Source organism: Centropristis striata, chromosome 15 (assembly GCF_030273125.1).
Source record: "Centropristis striata isolate RG_2023a ecotype Rhode Island chromosome 15, C.striata_1.0, whole genome shotgun sequence".
NCBI lineage: Eukaryota > Metazoa > Chordata > Actinopteri > Perciformes > Serranidae > Centropristis > Centropristis striata.
Genome location: NC_081531.1, coordinates 1,510,448 through 1,534,414, shown reverse-complemented (window position 1 = coordinate 1,534,414; position 23,967 = coordinate 1,510,448). Strand labels below are relative to the sequence as shown.

Here is a 23,967-nt window from a genome sequence, read left to right as displayed (position 1 = left end):
ACAGCTGTTTCATCAGGAGATAATCAGTACCTGAACACTAGTAATATCATAATGAGTGGTGGTGACTCACCACATCCACAATACGATCGGGCTTTTGATTTTAATATCATAATTCAATTAGATTTTTGATTAAAACTGAAGTTTTTGGAGCACTGAAGCCATTGTTGAACTATGTCTTGATTTATAAAATAAATAATTAGCTTTACCCTCTAAATATAGATTTTCAGAAGACAACATGGTATTAAGTGTAATTTATCTGCCATATTTTCTTGGAGAAAGTGCTACATTTAGGCCATATGGTCAAATTTTAAATGTAAATATAAAAACTTTAGTCATCAGTATATTGGGAGCCACAAGTCGAGTTTAGGAGGAGCACATGAATGCACCATGAAGTCCCTGCAGTCACCACGTTTCACTGTTGGTTTACATACAGTAACTTCAGGGGAACGGGTTAGTTCAGGGGTCTCAAACTCGCGGCCCGCGGGCCAATTGTGGCCCTCGTGACGATATTTTGTGGCCCCCACCTTGATATGAAACTTTAATGTGAGTTTTATTCTTTACCGTATTGTGTGTGGAAGGTCCCTTTAATTACTTTTTTTTGGTAATTTTGTGTCTTTTTTGGTAATCTGGTTTTTTTCTGTCATTTTGTGTCTTTTTTGGGTCATTTTGTGTCTTTTTTGGTAATTTTGTGTCTTTTTAAATAATTTTTTGTCTTTTTTTTGTAATTTTGTGTTGTTTTTTTAAATAATAATTTTGTGTCTTTTTAAAGTAATTTAGTTTTTTTCTGTCATTTTGGTTCTTTTTCTAGTAATTTTGTGTCTTTTATTTGGTCATTTTGACACTGCCTCCAGCGTCCTCCAGGTAATTAGAGTTTGAGCCCAGATGGTTTAGTTGTTTCAGTCGTGATGCAGAGGATCGCTGAGCTTCACTGTGTCGTCTTCAGTGACAATTTGCACGTTCGTGGTGAAAACATGAGACATTTTAGTTATTATATATTATATTTGACACACCCAGCTGTGAACCGGGACAACCGGCTGACATTCTGATGTTATAATCTCAAACATGTTCAGTGTTCACCATCTAAGTTTAGCATCTACTATATTTATCAGGAAACACAAAGTCCAGTTGAGGCTGAACGGGTTTAATTCTGCAGCTAATGTGTCATAAAACATTTGACCCTAAAATGACCAGATGACCTTTTTGTCCCAGTTTCAACATTCACCAGCAACAACAACACTTCAAAGACGACACGCACGAGAAATAACTGGATTCAAAAACCCAACTGACTTATCAGAGTGGTAACTTTTGTTATTTGTTGTGTATTGGGACTTTAGATTGTCAGTTAAAAGCTGCTCAAAGTGCATTTCTCCTCCAAACTCGTGACTATAACAAATAAAAGTCTTGTTCAGCGTTCGCTTGGACTAAAAGACTCCAAGGAGTCGCTGCTCAGTTTCTCTGGTAGAAGATGCAAAAATGACTTAAAAAAGACAAACAATACCAAAACAAAGAAAATACAAAAAAAGACACAAAATTACCACAAAAAAAGACAAAAAGTCATCGAAAAGCAATGAAAGACATAAAATGACAAAATAAATACCAAATCATAGAAAAAAATACCACAAAATACACAAAATTACAAAAAAAAACAAAAAGACAAAAATTTAAAAAAAAATGTCGTAGAAGAGCAACAAAAGATATAAAATGACACAAAAAAACACAAAAAGACAAAAAAGGAGACAAAATGACTCCTCCAAACCTGTGCCTATTTACTAATATTATTTTATTATATTATTCTGTTTGTATCTATTGTTTTAGTTGTGACTAAATCAGCAGCAGTTTAATAAAATACATATTTTTGAGTGAAGAAGTCATACATCTAAAATTGTTAGGTGCTTAAAATAATCTCCAACTAAATGTGTGTGTGTGTGTGTGTGTGTGTGTGTGTGAAGAAATGAAAATAAGAAAATGAAAGAAAACACAGGGAGACAATCAGCACTGATGTTCTGAGACCATTACCTTGCTTGTAGTTCATGTATCAAATATCAGTGTACAGCATAATACATATAACATAGTGTACCTATATCAGAATGAATACATGGAATGGTTGTGGTTCGGGGGGGGGGGGGGCGCAAAATCTCAATATCGCCTAGGGCAGCCAATGGGCTAGAACCGGCCCTGAGTGATGTGATCAGTCGACTCTCGTTTCAATAATGGATATCAACGTGCTGCTCAGTGGAAACATGCAGCCTGTTGTCTTCTTCTCTGGTGGAGTTTTTATCCTCTGAGTGAGTTTGAGGTTTTTTCATCGACCTCCCAGTTTTTGTTGACATTCCTCTGCTGATAAAGAATCTCTCCCTTCCTGCTGCTCTGAGGTGATTTCCTCCTCTTTCTTCTTCTTTAGTTTCTCTCCCTGTTGTTTCTTAGACAAGACGTGAAATCTATTAATAATTATCACACAGCACTGCATGATGGGGAAACATGTATAGATATAATTCAGTGTTCAAGGGTAAAAGTTTCTATGTAAATGAAGAGTGAAAAGTGAAAATGAAGAAAAAAAGTCATAGAACAGCAACCAAACACATAAAACGGCTAAAAAAGATTTTTATCAAATACCAAAAGCCAAAAATGAAGGAAAAAAATCTAGCAAAGAGAGAAAATATTTAAACACAAAATTACAACAACAAAAAAAAGACACAAAATGCCCCAAAAAATACTAAAAAAGAAAAAGGCAAAAAAGAACACAAAATTACAAAAAAGACAAAAAGGGACAAAAAGACACAAAATTACCAAATGAAATGAAAAAAAGACGAAAAAATATTGAAAAAAGACACAAAATTACCCCAAAAAAGTCATGGAAGAGCAACAAAAGACAAAAAAGACAATAATACTAAAAAAGACAAAAAATTACAAAAGAGACTAAAAAAGACTAAAAAAGACTAAAAAGACTAAAAAAGACTGAAAAAAGAAACAAAATGACCACAAAAGGTCATAAAATTACAAAAAAATACCCCAAAAATACTTAAAACAAAAAACAACTAAAATAATAATAATAATAATAATAATAATAATAATAATAATAATAATAAAAAACTAAAACTTAAAGAATACTAAAAGAGCGACAAAAGACATAAAATGACAAAAAAAGACCAAAAAAATTAAAAGGACACAAAATGACCAAAAAAAAGACTAAAAAAGACTAAAAAAATAAATAAAATGACCAAAAAAAGTCATTAAATTACAAAAAAAAGACAAAACAAAAGACAAAAACACTATAAAAGTCAACCCGGTTGGGGAGCTGTAGAATAAATCCGTTTGTTTCATGTCTGAGTTGTTGATTATCTGCGTGTTAAACGTGTGCTGAATTTCTCCTGTTGGCAGCTTTCACTATCTCCACTCTTATCTCTCACTCCGTCCGGCTTTGTGTAAACACACACACACACACACACACACATACACACACACACACACACACACACACACACACACACACACACACACAGGTTCTCTGAGCTCTCAGTGGTTCCAGAAGGTTTTTACAGGACGGAAACTGTTTGTGATTGAACCATAAAGACTTATCAGTGGTCACATGACCAGAGAGTTCTCAGTGGTCACATGACCAGAGAGTTCTCAGTGGTCACATGACCAGAGTGTGTTTGTTCTCTCCAGGTTCTCTTCTCCTCGTCCGTCTCTCTGAACATTGAATCATGGTGGCCAACGACGTCAGCGTGACCTCTGACCCCGCAGGGCCCCGCCCGGCCGCCCGGCGCCGGAGTCCCTTCAACAGCATCAAGGTTGGTCTCCACCTTTAAACAGCACTGACACATGTAATATATCTGGGCTGAAACTGTTTGATTCTGAGGAATTCAACATTACATTTACATTGAATTACTACAGTTTCTATGACAACAACTGTAACTTTCCTTTTTTTTTTCAATTGGCTAAGACACAAAATTCCATTTCTGTTCTGAAGAAAACTCCTAAAGTTTATTCCTTAATGTTGTGAAGCTGTCAGTCAGTCGTGTGCTGCACGTTTGGCAAGTTTCTGAACACGTTTGTGGGGATTTTTAGTTTTCCTTGATGTGATTTCGGCCTGACTCAGACAAAAAAAGAGACAAAAAGTTAAAAAGTCAAAGAAGACCAACAAAAGACATTGAATGACAAAAGAAATACTAAAACAAAGACAAACTAGAAAATGTCCTCTGGGTAAATAGTGTACACACACCGGGGCTACTGCCGGTGTGTGTACACTATGATGAGATATTTCAAAGATTTATAACAGTTAATACTAGTAATGTTATAATACTATATTATATACAAGGAGCACACCTACAACAAGCATTCCTTTACAAGTATTTATTTATACAGCAACCTATGACCTTTAACCTCAAAATGGGTGTGTGTGCGTGAACAGGGATTGATAAAAAAACTATATGACCTATCGAAACGTGGATTAATACACCGATACACAAGACTTGTGTCTACTGTTTAAAGTTTAAATGGAGTCTCTAGGTGAAATTATGCCGGAGAAGTAGACGTTTAAAAATCTCCAATTATTGTTCTTTTTCGCTCATTTTTTGTCGGCCGTCCCATTCACTTCAATGCAAAACTTTGAGCAGTTTTTCGCGACTTATGTCATGAAAAATTCGTATTCTGTAGAGAAAAGTAATAGCACACCGATCCCGATCAAACCGCACGTTTTGATATATAATTTGTCCTGCAACTCTTCAAGTTGTAGGACTAGTAGCGGGACGAAATTGCGTCCAGAAGAGGAAGAAGAAGAAATCCACAGTATAACAGTAGTGCTGGGGAGATTGCCCCGAGGCCCTAATGACCAAAAAAAAGACAAAAAAAAGTCATAAAAGAACAACAAAAGTCATAAAATGACCAGGTACTGTACATTTAGTTTTAAAAATATATATTTATAAAAGACATGGAATTACAAAAAAGGAAATAAATGACCAAAACAAACATAAAACAGAAACAAAAGACATAAAATGTCAACAAAAGAAAGACACAAAATACAAAAAATGACCAAAAAAAAAAATCATAGAAGAGCAACAAAAGACATGAAACTATTTTGGATGGAGTTGAAACCTCCGATGATCCAGGATGAGGTTTTATAGTCTGAGCCTCTCAGTCCCCCCATGGTCTAACTGGTCTAACTGGTCTAACTGGTCTGACTGGTCTAACTGGTCTAACTGGTCTAACTGGTCTAACTGGTCTGACTGGTGTTGAACTGGTGTAACTGGTGGAGCAGGTGCTGGGGTTCTGCTGCTGTGTTTAGAGGAACTTCCTGCTGACTCCATCCTGGTATTGTTCTCTGAGGTGGACGTTTCCTGAGATGATGAGCTCATCGTTCACTCAGTTCATGTTTCTACAGTTTGTCCTCAAGATTTAAATCTGATGTTTTAATTAAAACAAAGAGAGAAATCAGGTGGAAAAGCTTCAAACTCACCTGAGACACTGTCCTCTTCTTCCTCTTCTTCCTCTTCTTCCTCCTCCTCTTCTTCCTCTTCTTCTTCTTCCTCTTCTTCTTCTTCTTCTTCTTCTTCTTCTTCTTCTTCTTCCTCTTCTTCTTCTTCCTCTACCCTCTTCTTCCTCTTCTTCTTCTTCCTCTTCTTCTTCTTCCTCTTCTTCCTCCTCCTCTTCTTCCTCTTCTTCTTCTTCCTCTTCTTCTTCCTCTTCTTCTTCTTCTTCTTCCTCTTCTTCTTCTTCCTCTACCCTCTTCTTCCTCTTCTTCCTCTTCCTCTGCCCTCTTCTTCTTCTTCTTCCTCCTCTACCCTCTTCTTCCTCTACCCTCTTCTTCTTCTTCTTCTTCCTCTACCCTCTTCTTCTTCCTCCTCTACCCTCTTCTTCCTCTACCTTCTTCTTCCTCTACCCTCTTCTTCCTTTTCCTCTACCCTCTTCTTCTTCTTCCTCTGCCCTCTTCTTCCTCTACCCTCTTCTTCCTCTTCTTCTTCTTCCTCTTCTTCCTCTTCCTCTACCCTCTTCTTCTACCCTCTTCTTCCTCTTCTTCTTCCTCTTCCTCTACCCTCTTCTTCTTCTTCCTCTGCCCTCTTCTTCCTCTACCCTCTTCTTCCTCTTCTTCTTCTTCCTCTTCTTCCTCTTCCTCTACCCTCTTCTTCTACCCTCTTCTTCCTCTTCTTCTTCTTCTTCTTCTACCCTCTTCTTCCTCTTCTTCTTCTACTTCTACCCTCTTCGTCCTCTACCCTCTTCTTCCTCTTCTTCTTCTTCTTCTTCTTCTTCTTCTACCCTCTTCTTCCTCTTCTTCTTCTTCTTCTACCCTCTTCTTCCTCTTCTTCTTCTTCCTCTTCCCTCTTCTTCCTCTTCTTCTTCTTCCTCTACCCTCTTCCTCTTCTTCCTCTACCATCTTCTTCCTCTACCCTCTTCTTCCTCTTCCTCTACCCTCTTCTTCCTCTTCCTCTTCCTCTACCCTCTTCTTCCTCTTCTTCCTCTACCCTCTTCTTCCTCTTCCTCTTCTTCCTCTTCTTCCTCTACCCTCTTCTTCTTCTTCTTCTTCCTCTACCCTCTTCTTCTTCTTCTTCTTCTTCTTCTTCTTCCTCTTCTTCTTCTTCCTCTACCCTCTTCTTCTTCTTCTCCCTCTCTCCTCTTCCTCCTCCTCTTCCTCCTCCTCCTCTTCCTCTCCTGTCCAGTTCTTTGTGTTCTGCCACAGTCTGCTGCAGCTGGCTCAGCTCTTGGTGTCCGGCTACATGAAGAGTTCCATCTCCACCATCGAGCGGCGTTACGGCCTGACCAGTCAGAAGTCGGGGCTCCTCGCCGCCTTCAACGAGGTCAGGAACCAACAACGCTGATTCAGCTCTCTGATGAGTTTGTTTCAAAGTTTCATTTGGGCGTCAAAACGCATTTAGAATATTTCAGGAAATGCTTCAGATGGTAGAGATTCAAGAATTATTGTTTTCCTTTAGAAAATGTTCGGCCCTGTCTCGTTATTTTAGCTTGTTTTATTGAAGATAATTAACTTGTGATCTGAAGAAAACAAAGCTTTGGTGTCAACATAACAGCTTCTTTTCTCAACATATAAACTTTATCTAGAGAAAACTGTATTAATTTTATTTTTGCTGTAAAAGGTTTTTTTTTCTATCTAATTAAATTTTTAATTGGGTTTTACCTAGATTGTTAATACATCTAAGACTATATTTCAATTGTAATTTTTAATTGTTTTATTATTATTTTATTTTATAAATTTTTTAATATATTTTTTACTTTATTTTAGGCATTATTATTATTATTATTATTTTATTATTATTTTATTAGTTTTTTTAATATGATTTTTAACTTTATTTTAGGCATTATTATTATTATTATATATTATTATTATTATTTATTAGTAATAATATTAATTAAGGGGTTGTTGTTTCTGTTTTAGTCTCCATTTAACTTTAATTTTTTGAATTTTATGATTAACTTCAAGTCTTTTTTAAATCTAATCTCTTTAATAGGATTGTGATTATTATCACATTTAAACCTTTAACACATATCTGTTATGTGTGTGTGTGTGTGTGTGTGTGTGTGTGTGTGCAGGTGGGGAACACGGTCCTCATCGTCTTCGTGAGTTTCTTGGGGAGTCGTGTCCACCGTCCTCGGTTCATCGGGGGCGGGGCTCTGCTGGCCTGCCTCGCCTCGCTGCTCATGGCCATGCCGCACTTCCTGGGAGGAGCCTACGACTACACCGACCGCATCAGCTGTGAGCTCACACACACACACACACACACACACACACACACACACACACACACACACACACACACAGGGTCGGGGTCCCCCTTCGATCATGCAAAGATAAAAACCTTTCCACATCAGCATCATTTTCATCAATTTATTCACATTAAATCACAAAAAAGCAACTAATTAATGCTTAAAAAAACCTTAAAATTGGCCAAATAACATGAAAGCTGAAACTTCCATGCTGATGATGTTTGGACACATTCTTTTTTTTTTTTATTCAACCTTTATTTAACTAGGAAATCTCCCTATATTGAGATTAAGAACCTCTTTTTCTTTAAGGGAGCCCTGGCCGAGAGGCAGCAAACACTAAATACAGTTACATATTTACAGAACATACAGACCTTAAACACATCATGAGAAACAAGTGCATGTTGTGGAATTGGCCTCAATAACTCTTAGTTTGGATTTAAAAGTGCTCAAAGAAACAAAGTCAGTTAATTTCCATTCTTTCTGGAGCAGATTCCAGCATAAGGTGCAGAGTAAACAACTTTTACCCAACTCCGTACGAGCAGAAGGGACAGAAAGCAACAATTGATCTTGTGAACGAAGAGAATAAGATCCTGCATTTCTCACAGTAATTAAGCTGCAAATGTATGAAGGCAGCAGTCCCAATATTACCTTATAAATGAAAGTAAATCAATGACTCTGAGCCCTTGGAGTGTCCAGAGCAGGACATCCTACCCCAGAGGATAATTCACAATCTAGAATTAACTAGAATAAGTAGAATTAACTGCACTATACTCGTTTAAACAGCCTGAACAAGAGTTGATCCGCAGCAGTAAATAACTGTTTACATTCAACTCCCCGTCTGTTTTCCCATCAGCCCCCGGCGACAACAGCTCGGGGCTCTGCCAATCAGAGAGCTCCGTCACCTCCTCGTCCAATCAGAGCTGCAGCCAGCAGGAGAGCCCCGCCCAGCAGGGCGTCTACCCTCTGCTGCTGCTGGGGCAGCTGCTGCTGGGCATCGGAGCCGTCCCCATCCAGCCCTTCGGCATCTCCTACATCGACGACTTCGCCAGCAGGAAGAACTCCCCGCTCTACCTCGGTACGCCACACGCTCCACACGTCTTCAACGCATTTATGGTCAACCTGGTCTCACAGAATCCGTGGAATAGCCACGGAATCACTCAAATTTCCGTGAAACTGACACGGATTTGGCTACAATGCAAGTTAATGACAGTCATATCCCGTGGCTATTCCAACATACAAAGTGATTATGTACATTCACTGAGTGAATATTTAGAAAATAAAACATATATTTCTCGCTAGAAATGTGATCAAAATCCATTTTTATGCAGAAACTAAGTCAAAATATTGATTTTTTCACTAAAAATGAGAGAACTGTCCGCCATGTTTTTTGTTCTGACCGCCGGGACCTTGAAAGTCACGTGACTTGGAACAAACCAATAGGAAGTTCCAGAAAAGTGCTGGATCCTTCATTCCCATAATTCAACGCAGCAGCATATTTCCTTAAGTTTCCCCCCCAAAAAGACACAAAATGACCAAAAAAGAAACAAAATGACAAAAAAAAGACACAAAATGACAAAAAAAGACACAAAATGACCAAAAAAAGGAAACAAAATGACCAAAAAAGACACAAATTGACCACAAAATGATCAAAAAAAGACACAAAATGACCAAAAAAGACACAAAATGACTAAAAAAAGACACAAAATTACCAAAAAAGACACAAAATTACCAAAAAAAGATACAAAGTGACTTAAAAAAGACACAAAATTACCAAAAAAGACACAAAATGACTAAAAAAAGACACAAAATGACCAAAAAAAGGAAACAAAATTACCAAAAAAGACACAAATTGACCACAAAATGATCAAAAAAAGACATAAATTGACCAAAAAAGACACAGAATGACCAGAAGACACAAAATTGACATGGACACGGATTTGGCTACAATGCAAGTTAATGCCAGTCATATCCCGTGGCTATTCCAACATACAAAGTGATTATGTACATTCACTGAGTGAATATTTAGAAAATAAAACATATATTTCTCGCTAGAAATGTGATCAAAATCCATTTTTATGCAGAAACTAAGTCAAAATATTGATTTTTTTCACTAAAAATGAGAGAACTGTCCGCCATGTTTTTTGTTCTGACCGCCGGGACCTTGAAAGTCACGTGACTTGGAACAAACCAATAGGAACAAATATCCATGGAATAGCCACGGGATATGACTGGCATTAACTTGCATTGTAGCCAAATCCGTGTCAGTTTCACGGAAATTTGAGTGATTCCGTGGCTATTCCACGGATTCCTGTGAGACCAGGTTGTCTATGATCATGGCAGCAAGGATCATGTGATGCCAAGTAGATTAAATTCACTCAAAAAAGTCACGCTGCAGCTTTTCTGCTGCTTGATAAAAGAGGAAACGTACGCCACTGAAGCAGAACGAATGAATAAATAAATAAAAGCTGATACACAAACACAAAAACACAAATAAACAGGTCGAAGCAATGCACTGTAAAAACTGTCTGTAGATTTTAGGGTGAAAAACTGTTAAACCATGACAGTAAAAGACGTGAAATGATAAATGAGTTAATTCAGTTTCAGTAACAATGAAACACTGTAAATGTTTATATCAGACAAAACAGGATTTTTTACTTTTTTTTTTAATTAAATACATTACTCCACTGTAACATACTCCGGCACTGTGTTTGTAACAAAAACATACTGTAATATATATACAAGATATCACTGTAATTTTTGCATTTATCTTTTGTAAAAAAAATACTTTTTCTAACTGTTTTCATCTATTTTTTAAATCTTTTAAATCTCCTTTTTATCCTCTTTTCATCTCCTATTAAAACGAGATAAAACAGAGATTTAAAATGAGATTAAAAGTAGATTAAACTAGATTAAAAGGAGATAGATAGAGATGAAGGAAGATTTTTAAAAAATACATGAAAAGGGATATTAAGATGAGATGAAGGAGATAAAAAGGATATTTAAAAAAAGATAAAACAGATTTAAAAGGAGATAAAAATGGGATAAAAAGGAGATAAATAGGAGATGAAAATAAGTTAAAAAGGAAATAAAAAGTAGATAAATAGGTGATAACATCAGTTTTGTGTAATGTCGTCTCCTTTTTTGTCCGTTTTTTCTACTTTTCATCTCCTTTTTTAACTCTTTTAAACATCCTTTCCTATTAAAAACAACAACAAATAAAACAGAGATTTAAAAGGAGATGAAAGGATCTAAATAATAGGAGATAAAAAGCAGATTAAAAATAGATTTAAAGACACAACATCACACAAAAGTGATGTTTAGAAGTGATGAAACAGAAGTCAGTGGTTCTCCTCACAGAGGTCAGAGGTCAGAGGTCAGAGGTCAGGAGGCGCTGCTGATTTCATTAAAACAAACTTTAAGAACAGAAGGAGGTGGTGTTTGACTCCTCCCACCCAGCAGATAATAACTAGAGCTCCTGGAGTCTCAGCAGCCTGAGGAATCTGTGACCTCTGACCTTCACACAAGGCGCCAACACCAGATCACATGACGTTCACTGTGTGGAAACACTGACGCTTCAGTCACACGAACCAGAAATGAAAGAAAAACACACCAGCAGAGACAAAGTGACAACAAAAGACAGAATCAGAGTGAAAAAACTGAACAAACAACAATATTTACCAGAAGAAGAATGAGTCAATAAATGAACCCATCGATTAATCCAGAAACACAAAAATGCTAATAAATAAGTCAATAAAACATAGAGACAATAAAACATTAAAAGATGGCAAATGGCGATTTGAAAAAGAAAATAATATTAAGAATAAAAAAGAGATTCAGAAGGAGATTTAAAAGAAGAGATTAAAAAAGGTCATAAAGGAGATTAAAGACGTTATTAATTAGATTTTTTTTAAAAGAGATTAGATATATATAAAAAGATACTAAAAAGGAGATAAATAGAAGATAACGTCATGTCGTCTCCTCTTTTTATCTCCTTTTTATCTTTGTTTCATCTCCTATTAAAACACGATAAAACCGAGATTTAACAGGAAATACAAAACAGTTAAAAAAAGGAGATTAAAAGTAGATTGAAATAGAAAAAGTAAAGATCTAGTCTTCATGGTTCTCTCTCTAAAGTAAAGATCTAGTCTTCATGGTTCTCTCTCTCTAAAGTAAAGATCTAGTCTTCATGGTTCTCTCTCTAAAGTAAAGATCTAGTCTTCATGGTTCTCTCTCTAAATAAAGATCTAGTCTTCATGGTTCTCTCTCTAAAGTAAAGATCTAGTCTTCATGGTTCTCTCTCTAAAGTAAAGATCTAGTCTTCATGGTTCTCTCTCTAAAGTAAAGATCTAGTCTTCATGGTTCTCTCTCTAAATAAAGATCTAGTCTTCATGGTTCTCTCTCTAAAGTAAAGATCTAGTCTTCATGGTTCTCTCTCTAAAGTAAAGATCTAGTCTTCATGGTTCTCTCTCTAAAGTAAAGATCTAGTCTTCATGGTTCTCTCTCTCTAAAGTAAAGATCTAGTCTTCATGGTTCTCTCTCTCTCTCTAAAGTAAAGATGTAGTCTTCATGGTTCCCTCTCTAAAGTAAAGATCTAGTCTTCATGGTTCCCTCTCTAAAGTAAAGATCTAGTCTTCATGGTTCTCTCTCTAAAGTAAAGATCTAGTCTTCATGGTTCTCTCTCTAAAGTAAAGATCTAGTCTTTGTGGTTCTTTCTCTCTAAAGTAAAGATCTAGTCTTCATGGTTCTCTCTCTAAATAAAGATCTAGTCTTCATGGTTCTCTCTCTAAATAAAGATCTAGTCTTCATGGTTCTCTCTCTCTAAAGTAAAGATCTAGTCTTCATGGTTCTCTCTCTCTCTCTAAAGTAAAGATCTAGTCTTCATGGTTCTCTCTCTCTCTCTAAAGTAAAGATCTAGTCTTCATGGTTCCCTCTCTAAAGTAAAGATCTAGTCTTCATGGTTCTCTCTCTAAAGTAAAGATCTAGTCTTCATGGTTCTCTCTCTAAAGTAAAGATCTAGTCTTTGTGGTTCTTTCTCTAAAGTAAAGATCTAGTCTTCATGGTTCTCTCTCTAAAGTAAAGATCTAGTCTTCATGGTTCTCTCTCTAAAGTAAAGATCTAGTCTTCATGGTTCTCTCTCTCTAAAGTAAAGATCTAGTCTTCATGGTTCTCTCTCTAAAGTAAAGATCTAGTCTTCATGGTTCTCTCTCTCTAAAGTAAAGATCTAGTCTTCATGGTTCTCTCTCTCTAAAGTAAAGATCTAGTCTTCATGGTTCTCTCTCTCAAGTAAAGATCTAGTCTTCATGGTTCTCTCTCTCTAAAGTAAAGATCTAGTCTTCATGGTTCTCTCTCTCTAAAGTAAAGATCTAGTGTCCATAGTTCTCTCTCTAAAGTAAAGATCTAGTCTTCATGGTTCTCTTTCTCTAAAGTAAAGATCTAGTCTTCATGGTTCTCTCTCTCTCTAAAGTAAAGATCTAGTCTTCATGGTTCTCTCTCTCTAAAGTAAAGATCTAGTCTTCGTGGTTCTCTCTCTAAAGTAAAGATCTAGTCTTCATGGTTCTCTCTCTAAATTAAAGATCTAGTCTTCATGGTTCTCTCTCTAAAGTAAAGATCTAGTCTTCATGGTTCTCTCTCTCTAAAGTAAAAGATCTAGTCTTCATGGTTCTCTCTCTCTCTAAAGTAAAATATCTAGTCTTCATGGTTCTCTCTCTAAAGTAAAGATCTAGTCTTCATGGTTCTCTCTCTCTAAAGTAAAAGATCTAGTGTTCATGGTTCTCACTCTAAAGTAAAGATCTAGTGTTCATGGTTCTCTCTCTAAAGTAAAGATCTAGTCTTCATGGTTCTCTCTCTCTAAAGTAAAGATCTAGTGTTCATGGTTCTCTCTCTAAAGTAAAGATCTAGTCTTCATGGTTCTCTCTCTCTAAAGTAAAGATCTAGTGTTCATGGTTCTCTCTCTAAAGTAAAGATCTAGTCTTCATGGTTCTCTCTCTAAAGTAAAGATCTAGTCTTCATGGTTCTCTCTCTCTAAAGTAAAGATCTAGTGTTCATGGTTCTCTCTCTAAAGTAAAGATCTAGTCTTCATGGTTCTCTCTCTCTCTCTAAAGTAAAGATCTAGTGTTCATGGTTCTCTCTCTCTAAAGTAAAGATCTAGTCTTCATGGCTCTCCCTCTCAAGTAAAGATCTAGTCTTCATGGTTCTCTCTCTAAAGTAAAGATCTAGTCTTCGTGGTTCTCTCTCTCTCTCTAAAGTAAAGATCTAGTCTTCATGGTTCTCTCTCTGTAAAGTAAAGATCTAGTCTTCATGGTTCTCTCTCTAAAGTAAAGGTCTAGTCTTCATGGTTCTCTCTCTCTAAAGTAAAGATCTAGTGTTCATGGTTCTCTCTCTAAAGTAAAGATCTAGTCTTCATGGTTCTCTCTCTCTCTCTAAAGTAAAGATCTAGTCTTCATGGTTCTCTCTCTCTAAAGTAAAGATCTAGTCTTCATGGCTCTCTCTCTCAAGTAAAGACCTAGTCTTCATGGTTCTCTCTCTAAAGTAAAGATCTAGTCTTCATGGTTCTCTCTCTGTAAAGTAAAGATCTAGTCTTCATGGTTCTCTCTCTAAAGTAAAGGTCTAGTCTTCATGGTTATCTCTCTCTAAAGTAAAGATCTAGTATTCATGGTTCTCTCTCTCTAAATTAAAGATCTAGTCTTCGTGGTTCTCTCTCTAAAGTAAAGATCTAGTCTTCATGGTTCTCTCTCTCTCTAAAGTAAAGATCTAATCTTCATGGTTCTCTCTCTAAAGTAAAGATCTAGTCTTCATGGTTATCTCTCTAAAGTAAAGATCTAGTCTTCATGGTTCTCTCTCTCTCTAAAGTAAAGATCTAGTCTTCATGGTTCTCTCTCTAAAGTAAAGATCTAGTCTTCGTGGTTCTCTCTCTCTCTAAAGTAAAGATCTAGTCTCCATGGTTCTCTCTCTAAAGTAAAGATCTAGTCTTCATGGTTCTCTCTCTCTCTAAAGTAAAGATGTAGTCTTCATGGTTCTCTCTCTCTCTAAAGTAAAGATCTAGTCTTCATGGTTCTCTCTCTCTCTAAAGTAAAGATCTAGTCTTCATGGTTCTCTCTCTAAAGTAAAGATCTAGTCTTCATGGTTCTCTCTCTCTAAAGTAAAGATCTAGTCTTCATGGTTCTCTCTCTAAAGCAAAGATCTAGTGTTGATGGTTCTCTCTCTAAAGTAAAGATCTAGCCTTCATGGTTCTCTCTCTAAAGTAAAGATCTAGTCTTCATGGTTCTCTCTCTCTCTAAAGTAAAGATCTAGTCTTCATGGTTCTCTCTCTCTAAAGTAAATATCTAGTGTTCATGGTTCTCTCTCTAAAGTAAAGATCTAGTCTTCATGGTTCTCTCTCTCTAAAGTAAAGATCTAGTCTTCATGGTTCTCTCTCTAAAGTAAAGATCTAGTCTTCATGGTTCTCTCTCTCTAAAGTAAAGATCTAGTCTTCATGGTTCTCTCTCTAAAGTAAAGATCTAGTCTTCATGGTTCTCTCTCTCTAAAGTAAATATCTAGTGTTCATGGTTCTCTCTCTAAAGTAAAGATCTAGTCTTCATGGTTCTCTCTCTAAAGTAAAGATCTAGTCTTCATGGTTCTCTCTCTAAAGTAAAGATCTAGTCTTCATGGTTCTCTCTCTAAAGTAAAGATCTAGTCTTCATGGTTCTCTCTCTAAAGTAAAGATCTAGTCTTCATGGTTCTCTCTCTCTCTCTAAAGTAAAGATCTAGTCTTCATGGTTCTCTTTTTAAAGTAAAGATCTAGTCTTCATGGTTCTCTCTCTAAAGTAAAGATCTAGTCTTCATGGTTCTCTCTCTAAAGTAAAGATCTAGTCTTCATGGTTCTCTCTCTAAAGTAAAGATCTAGTCTTCATGGTTCTCTCTCTAAAGTAAAGATCTAGTCTTCATGGTTCTCTCTCTCTCTAAAGTTAAGATCTAGTCTTCATGGTTCTCTCTCTCTCTAAAGTAAAGATCTAGTCTTCATGGTTCTCTCTCTAAAGTAAAGATCTAGTCTTCATGGTTCTCTCTCTCTCTAAAGTAAAGATCTAGTCTTCATGGTTCTCTCTCTCTCTAAAGTAAAGATCTAGTCTTCATGGTTCTCTCTCTAAAGTAAAGATCTAGTCTTCATGGTTCTCTCTCTAAAGTAAAGATCTAGTCTTCATGGTTCTCTCTCTCTCTAAAGTAAAGATCTAGTCTTCATGGTTCTCTCTCTCTCTAAAGTAAAGATCTAGTCTTCATGGTTCTCTCTCTCTCTAAAGTAAAGATCTAGTCTTCATGGTTCTCTCTCTAAAGTAAAGATCTAGTCTTCATGGTTCTCTCTCTAAAGTAAAGATCTAGTCTTCATGGTTCTCTCTCTCTCTAAAGTAAAGATCCAGTCTTCATGGTTCTCTCTCTAAAGTAAAGATCTAGTCTTCATGGTTCTCTCTCTAAAGTAAAGATCTAGTCTTCATGGTTCTCTCTCTAAAGTAAAGATCTAGTCTTCATGGTTCTCTCTCTAAAGCAAAGATCTAGTCTTCATGGTTCTCTCTCTCTAAAGTAAAGATCTAGTCTTCATGGTTCTCTCTCTAAAGTAAAGATCTAGTGTTCATGGTTCTCTCTCTAAAGTAAAGATCTAGTCTTCATGGTTCTCTCTCTAAAGTAAAGATCTAGTCTTCATGGTTCTCTCTCTAAAGTAAAGATCTAGTCTTCATGGTTCTCTCTCTCTAAAGTAAAGATCTAGTCTTCATGGTTCTCTCTCTAAAGTAAAGATCTAGTGTTGATGGTTCTCTGTGGTTCTCTGGTTCTCTCCTCAGGCATCCTGCTGGCTGTGACCTCCATCGGTCCGGCCTTTGGCTTCATCTCCGGTTCCCTCATGCTGCGGTTCTACGTGGACTTTGACAAGTTGTCAGAAGGTGAGGAGACTCGGACATGTTGCACTCGTTTAACTGGGAGGGAGGACTTCCTGCAGGAGGAGACCACTTGTAAAAACAGATAAATGTGATGGATGAGACGAGGAAAGAACAGATTCTTTAAAGAATAAAAGAGAAGCTGAGAAACATCTTCACTCCTCAAAGCTTCCTGTCACCTTATTAACCTTTAATTCATCATTTCTGCTTCATCTGGAGGAGGGGAGAGACACTGAAGGCTCAAATTAATATTAAAAGACACAAAGTTATAGCGGACAGCAGGCAAATGAAAAAAAATGAACAAATAAATAAATATTATTAAAAATAGGAGAAAAGATAATAAAAAAGGAGATGAAAAAGATGATTTAAAAGAGAGATAAAGGAGATAAAAAAGACCATAAAAAAGTAAATAAAAAGAGATTAAAACGAGATAAATAGGAGATAAAAAAGTTAATGAAAAGAGATAAAAGAGAGATTTTAAAGGACACTAAAAATTAGATTTAAAAAAAAAATAAAAACCAAGATAAAGAGGAGATAAAATAGTTAAAAACAAGAATTAAAGGTAAATAAAAAGATATTAAAGCGAGATAAAAATGGAGATAAAAAGGAGATAAAAAACTCTTTTAAAAAGATTTTAAAAGAGACTAAAAATTAGATTTAAAAAAGAGATAAGAGATTTTAAAGGATACTAAAAAATGTTTAAAAAGAAGATAAACAGTAGATAAAAAGTAAATGAAAATGAAAATTTAAAAGAGAATAAAAAGGAAATTAAAGAGATAAAATGGTTATTTTCAAGGAGACTAAAATTAGCTAAAAATGATTTTAAAAAATGAGATAAAAGGCAGGAAAAACATTTAAAAGGAGGTTTTAAAAAAAGTAAATGAAAAGGAGATTTAAAAAGAGATTTAAAAGCAGATTAAAAAGAGATAAATAAATAAAAATGTTTCTCCTCATGTTCAGATGTTTCACAAAGCTTCAGTCATGTGACAAATACAGTCGTAGTTTTATGTTTTGATGCTGTGATTGTGTGTTCTTCCTGCTGCTGGTCACCTGATGGTCTCTACTAACAGCCTGAAACAGAAGCTGCAGGATGAGAACAAACTATAAGAACAGAAACAGAAGCAGATATTGTTGTTGTTGTTGTTGTTGTTGTATCTTCAGTCATCTGAGCAGAGTTCAGTGGTTTGTTGAAGCGTTTTCACGCTTGACGCCTAAAAGAGCTCCACTTTCTCTGTTCACACACAAACCTGATCCTCTGAGTCAGCATGTGTGTGTGTGTGTGTGTGTCTAGTGATGCATGTTAAATGTGTTTGTTCAGAAGGGAAAGACTAGAAACACAGGATTAGTTTTAGTTGGACAATGCAAACATGTTAGGGAGTGTTATGTCTCTGTGTGTGTGTGTGTGTGTGTGTGTGTGTGTGTGTGTGTGTGTGTGTGTGTGTGTGTGTCATCTGTGTGTGTGTGTGTGTGTGTGTGTGTGTGTGTGTGTGTGTGTGTGTGTGTGTGTGTATCACATTGTCCCGTTTTCTGTAAATGGAGTATAATTTAAATATGGTTTTGAGTTACATTTACTTTATTTAGATGTTTCATGATGCAAATATTCTGAGGTGTGTGTGTGTGTGTGTGTGTGAGTACATATTTGTGGGAAGACTTGGAAACTGACCTGGTAAGTCAGGACGCTTTGAATAGTGAGGACATTGTTCTGTGTCTCTGTTGGTCTTTGTTCTGCACATAAAGCAGCGTTTTATTGTTGAGCTGGTTATTTATTATTGAAGTGTTATGAGACGTTTTATTGTCTTTTCTACAGACACAACTGACATGTTACATTTATTTATTTAAAACGTTCTGCTCACACTGACAGTTTTTAGAAATTGTTTTTAAAATTTTTGTCTTTTTTTGGTAATTTTGTGTCTTTTTTGTAATTTTGTGCCTTTTTTGGTAATTTTACGTCTTCAATTTTTTTTTTCTTGTTTTGGTAATTTTGGACCTGGTAAATGGACCTGCATCTATATAACTCTTTTCTAGTCGCTTTGCGACCACTCAAAGCTCTTTACACTCCAGACTGACTCATTCACCCATTCACACACACATTCATACTGGTGGCAGAGGCTACCCTAAACGGTGCCACCTGCCACCATTGGGAATTCATTCACACACTGATGAACGCAGCATCAGGAGACATCTGGGGTTCAGTATCTTGCTCAAGGATACTTCGACATGTCGGCTGCCATGGTCAGGGATCGAACCACCAACCCTTCGGTTGGGGGCCAACCAACTCTACCAACTGAGCCACAGCCGCCCCATTTTACGTCTTATTTTTGGTAATTTCGTGTAATGTTGGTAATTTTACGTCTTTTTTGTAATTTTACGTCTTTTTTGGTAATTTTTGTGGGTTTTTTATGGTAATTTTGTGTCTTTTTTAAATTGTGTGTCTTCTTTTGTAATTTCATGTCTTTTTGGTAATTTTGTGTAATTTTTTGGTAATTTTTTTTTTTTTTTTTGGTAATTTTATGTCTTTTTATTTTTTTAAAAGTCAGTTTTGGATCATTTTACGTCATTTTTGGTAATTTTGGTAATTTTTTTGGTCTTTTTTTGTAATTTTACGTCTTTTTTTGTAAATTTGTGTCTTTTTTTGATAATTTTATGTCTTTTTTTTTGGTTCTAACTGTTGATCCAGTGAGTCAAAGTGAAAAATAATGATCAGGTCATCGAGGTGAGGCTGTGCTGGTGTTAAACAGATTTTGGAGAAAATAATCAAGAGTTAAAATGTGTATTTGTTGCAGCTGTAGTTTAGATCTTGTGAAATGTTCCATGTGGGAGGTTAACAGGTTCTCCAGCTGGTTTCATCTGTTAAATGTTGCATTTCGATGGAAGTCTGAATATCCCCTTTTCCTAATAAGATTAGGATTCCTGACTTCTGGGCCACAGACTGCCCAGTGCTGTTGATGTTGTCGTCGTGACAACTGAAACAAGCTGGATGATCAGATCATGAGGTCATGAGGGCTGAAGCCAGAACACAGAAACAAAAGAGTTTCATTAATAACAGCCGAAAAGCTCTGCAGGCGAAAATTAAAAGTTTGGGGCTCGAGAGAGTTAAAACAGAAAGAAATACAGATAATAAAGTGTTTGGATTCTGGAACAAAGTGAACCTGAGAAAAGCTCCAAAACAGATAAAATGTGTGAAACACTGAGCCACTTTTCAGTTTCTGTTCAAACCTTACAGCTTCTAGGATTAGTGAAGGTTTATTTAACCATTGTGAGAAACAAACAGTTCACCTTACACAACAAACAGAGTAAATCCTTCTGATGTGACTCCAGTCGGACCGGTCCAGGTGTGGCAGCTCTGTCAACACCACATATTAAAGTTAATTACAGTGAAGATCAATCTGTCATTAATCATGTTGTTCTGTAACAGGCTGCAGTTTCAAACAGATCTCCAATCTAAACCACAGCACTATCCGTAGAATCCTATGAGCGTGTGGCGGCTCACGGTACAGAGCGGAGCGCCACACGTCATTATACAGACACGTGGATTTAGGCTACAAAACCACTGAGCTAGGGTTAGAGCAAACAAACACTAGGAAAAAAGTAATTTTTGTTGGTAATTTTGTGTCTTTTTTGGTAAATGTATGTCTTTTTTAGTAATTTTGTGTATTTTGGGGTAATTTATGTCTTTTTTTGGAAAAAATTGTCTTTATTTGGTAATTTTTTGGTAATTCTGTGTAACTATTGGTAATTTTGCGTCTTTTTTAAAAGAAAGGTCTTTATTTGGTAGTTTTACGTCTTCTTTTGGTAATGTGTCTTTTCTTGGTCATTTTACATCCTTTTTTGTAATTTTGTTTTTTCTGTTTTTTTATGTCTCCTGGGTGAAAGTCCTGGCTTTGTTTGACCCTCCCACCTCCTGGTTAGGGTTGTTTGTGAACTATTTTGAATGTAAACGGGACGTCTTGACTTGACGTTGGTCATTGAACGTCTCCGTGTTTTCGGGGAGACTTGAAGTGTAGCTTGAATGTAAGAGAGATTTTTGTGCCTGCGTGCCCCCATTATGGTTAAAGAAAACTTCTGTTAGTGTAACATAGATTTGTTTGTTGTCAGCATGACAATGAAATATTATATTGTGTATTTTTGAAAGATTGAAGTGGACAGATACAGCAGTGGCTGCAGACTCAGAGACGATCAGATCAGTCAGGATTCAGTTTGAACTCCAGGTGGACGGCACACCTGCAGCATGTCTCATGTTCAAACTCGTCTCAGTGGTTTTGCAACAGAATCCAACTCATCCGGAGTCTGAGAACCTAACCTGAACCTGTTTCCTAATCAGGTCAACCATGACGAACGAACTCTTCGTTTCACTTTGACTGTTTGTGACAGAGATATGTTGATGATAATAAAACCTGATGAGGTCACAGAGTTCACGTTCTGACAAAGATGATTGCATAACGTTCCAGTAATATTCCAGAGAAACATTCATAAACTCATAAAACGATTTTTCTTATCTCTTCTTCTGGCTTTAAATCAGAGCTGTCAAAGTGATCCAGGAAAGGGCCAAGTGGCTGCAGGTTTTTGTTCCAACCGAGCAAGAGCACACCTCATCAGGTGTAATCAACCGAGTGAGGACAGCTCAGGTGACTAGATGAGTGGAATCAGGTGCTCATGCTTGGTTGGAATGAAAACCTGCAGCCACTTGGTCCTTTCCTGGATCAGTTTGACAGCTGTGCTTTAAACTGGCCGACACGCATGAGATGTGACGGACAGAAACGTGACAAGAGTTTGTTTTGTGTTTGCAGACCAGATCCAGCTGAACCACAAGGACCTGCGCTGGGTGGGGGCCTGGTGGCTCGGCTTCCTGGTGGCGTCCTGCCTCATCTTCCTCGCCGCGCTGCCGTACCTCTTCTTCCCCAGAAACATGCCCAAAGAGGTGAGAGAGAGAGCTGCAGGAGCTCAACTCTGCAGTAAAAAAATGTTTCCACTAGGGGGGAAAAGTGTCCACCAGGAAAGTCTCAGGCTACGCCCTCTCTAAAGTCTCAGGCCACGCCCTCTCTAGAGTCTCAGGCCACGCCCTCTCTAAAGTCTCAGGCCACGCCCTCTCTAGAGTCTCAGGCCACGCCCTCTCTAAAGTCTCAGGCCACGCCCTCTCTAAAGTCTCAGGCCACGCCCTCTCTAAAGTCTCAGGCCATGCCCTCTCTAAAGTCTCAGGCCACGCCCTCTCTAAAGTCTCAGGCCACGCCCTCTCTAGAGTCTCAGGCCACGCCCTCTCTAGAGTCTCAGGCCACGCCCTCTCTAGAGTATCAGGCCACGCCCTCTCTAAAGTCTCAGGCCACGCCCTCTCTAAAGTCTCAGGCCACGCCCTCTCTAGAGTCTCAGGCCACGCCCTCTCTAGAGTCTCAGGCCACGCCCTCTCTAAAGTCTCAGGCCACGCCCTCTCTAGAGTCTCAGGCCACGCCCTCTCTAAAGTCTCAGGCCACGCCCTCTCTAGAGTCTCAGGCCACGCCCCCTCAAATGTCTGCTCACTCTAAATGTCTCCACTACCAGTTAGCCCCCAGAGGGATTTAGAGACTCTGGAGGTGACGTATGGTTTTCACCGTCGCTAACTGTGCACAACGTCAGCAGCTGAAAGCAGCATGGCTAATTATGCACAGAGTCTCTGCTGATCATAAACATCGTGATTGTGTATTAACGGCATCACTAACTGTGCAGAGAGTGTCTGGTGCTTGTTGTAAACAAACAGAGATCGCTAAGTGAACACCTCCTGCAGCAGCAGCACATACACACTGTACTGCTACAGAGCTAACTGTTAGCCTGTTAGCACATACACACTGTACTGCTACAGAGCTAACTGTTAGCCTGTTAGCACATACACACTGTACTGCTACAGAGCTAACTGTTAGCCTGTTAGCACATACACACTGTACTGCTACAGAGCTAACTGTTAGCCTGTTAGCACATACACACTGTACTGCTACAGAGCTAACTGTTAGCCTGTTAGCACATAAACACTGTACTGCTACAGAGCTAACTGTTAGCCTGTTAGCACATACACAATGTACTGCTACAGAGCTAACTGTTAGTCTGTTAGCACATACACACTGTACTGCTACAGAGCTAACTGTAGCTAACTGCTGCTAACGGAGGCTCTTCTTAACAAGCTCGTTAGCGTCTCGTTAAGAAGAGTAAGAAGGAGTCGCTGGATTTGTCTCCAGTCACTTTCTTGAAAAATAGTCGCTAAGGGGGTCTGAAAAGTCGCTAAATGTAGCAACAAAGTGGCTAAGTTGGGAACACTTTGCCGGCTTTTACAAATAGCTCGTGTTGTTGTGGTGTAGAGTACTACGTCACATCCTGCTTAGCGATCTATCCAATCAGTAACCAGGCTGTTTTCAGGGGAGAAAAAAGACCCTGCTCTTCTACAGGGACGAAAAAAGTTCCAACAAAAGCCAGCTCCGGACTGCTCGTATTCAAATTAGGGGCGTTTCGGCGAGTGAGGCCCGCCTCATTCCAGGTATTGCCCAGTAGTGGAGGGTTAGGGCCCTAACAGCCCTACTATGCAGCTCATCTCTTCAGGTTAAAACACACAATATGTTGTTTTCTGCAGCTGGTGATCGTCATCACAGCCAGTTTAGTTAGGAGTCAGGTCTCCTCTTCTCCAAAACAAAAAGACTGATTAAAACCAGAAAAAACACTGAATTTAGCAATTTGCTCCTCGTGTTCGCTCAGCTTCAGATCCAGACGTCTCATGATTCAAATCCTGCAGCAGGCTGGAAAACCACCAAGATCTAAACAGTGGATTGGGAAAATGTGGCCCAAGATGGATCAAAAGTCAGTTTATGAAGCTGCAGTCGGACAATATGTCATTTTGCTGCAGCTGGGAAAATAAAGCACAAAAACAAACAACAAATAATTGAAGATTAGCTGTTGTAAAATGTTGGCTGAGAACTTAAATTAACGTTTAAAGTGCAATGTGAAGCAGAAGATCCAGACGTCATACGGGTCAAATATTGAGTTAAAAACGACAAAATATAAAAAGTGGAGCCTAAAAATGTGGCTTCAAACTGGATCAAAAGTCAGTTTATGAAGCTTCTGTCACACAAACACACACACACACACACACACACACACACACTAAAGCTACAACAAAGCTCGGTTTCATATATTCTCATGCAACAGGACTTTGTATTGTGCAAATGACACTGTGCAGCTTCCTGTCAGCGGGGCCCCACCGGCCCTCTGGGGGCCTCTGACGGGTTCACTCAGTCGTGTGCCAGGTTGTTTTTATTAGTCTGGGAATGTCCAACACGTATTCAACATGACAATAAAACAGGATCACAGATAATTATGTAGAATAACAGGGTGACTG

General features: G+C 37.7%; 1 protein-coding gene across 1 annotated transcript in view; it reads left to right on the top strand.

The window, feature by feature from the left end:
- Positions 1-23,967, top strand: part of slco2b1 (solute carrier organic anion transporter family, member 2B1) — a 47,269-nt gene that overhangs the window by 3,758 nt on the left and 19,544 nt on the right. Inside the window, exons 3-8 of the mRNA XM_059351487.1 lie at positions 3,667-3,791; positions 6,654-6,791; positions 7,543-7,705; positions 8,570-8,791; positions 16,524-16,622; positions 21,404-21,534. Coding sequence (XP_059207470.1) covers positions 3,705-3,791; positions 6,654-6,791; positions 7,543-7,705; positions 8,570-8,791; positions 16,524-16,622; positions 21,404-21,534 — 840 coding nt within the window. The 5' untranslated portion in view covers positions 3,667-3,704. The remainder of the gene's footprint in view (positions 1-3,666; positions 3,792-6,653; positions 6,792-7,542; positions 7,706-8,569; positions 8,792-16,523; positions 16,623-21,403; positions 21,535-23,967) is intronic.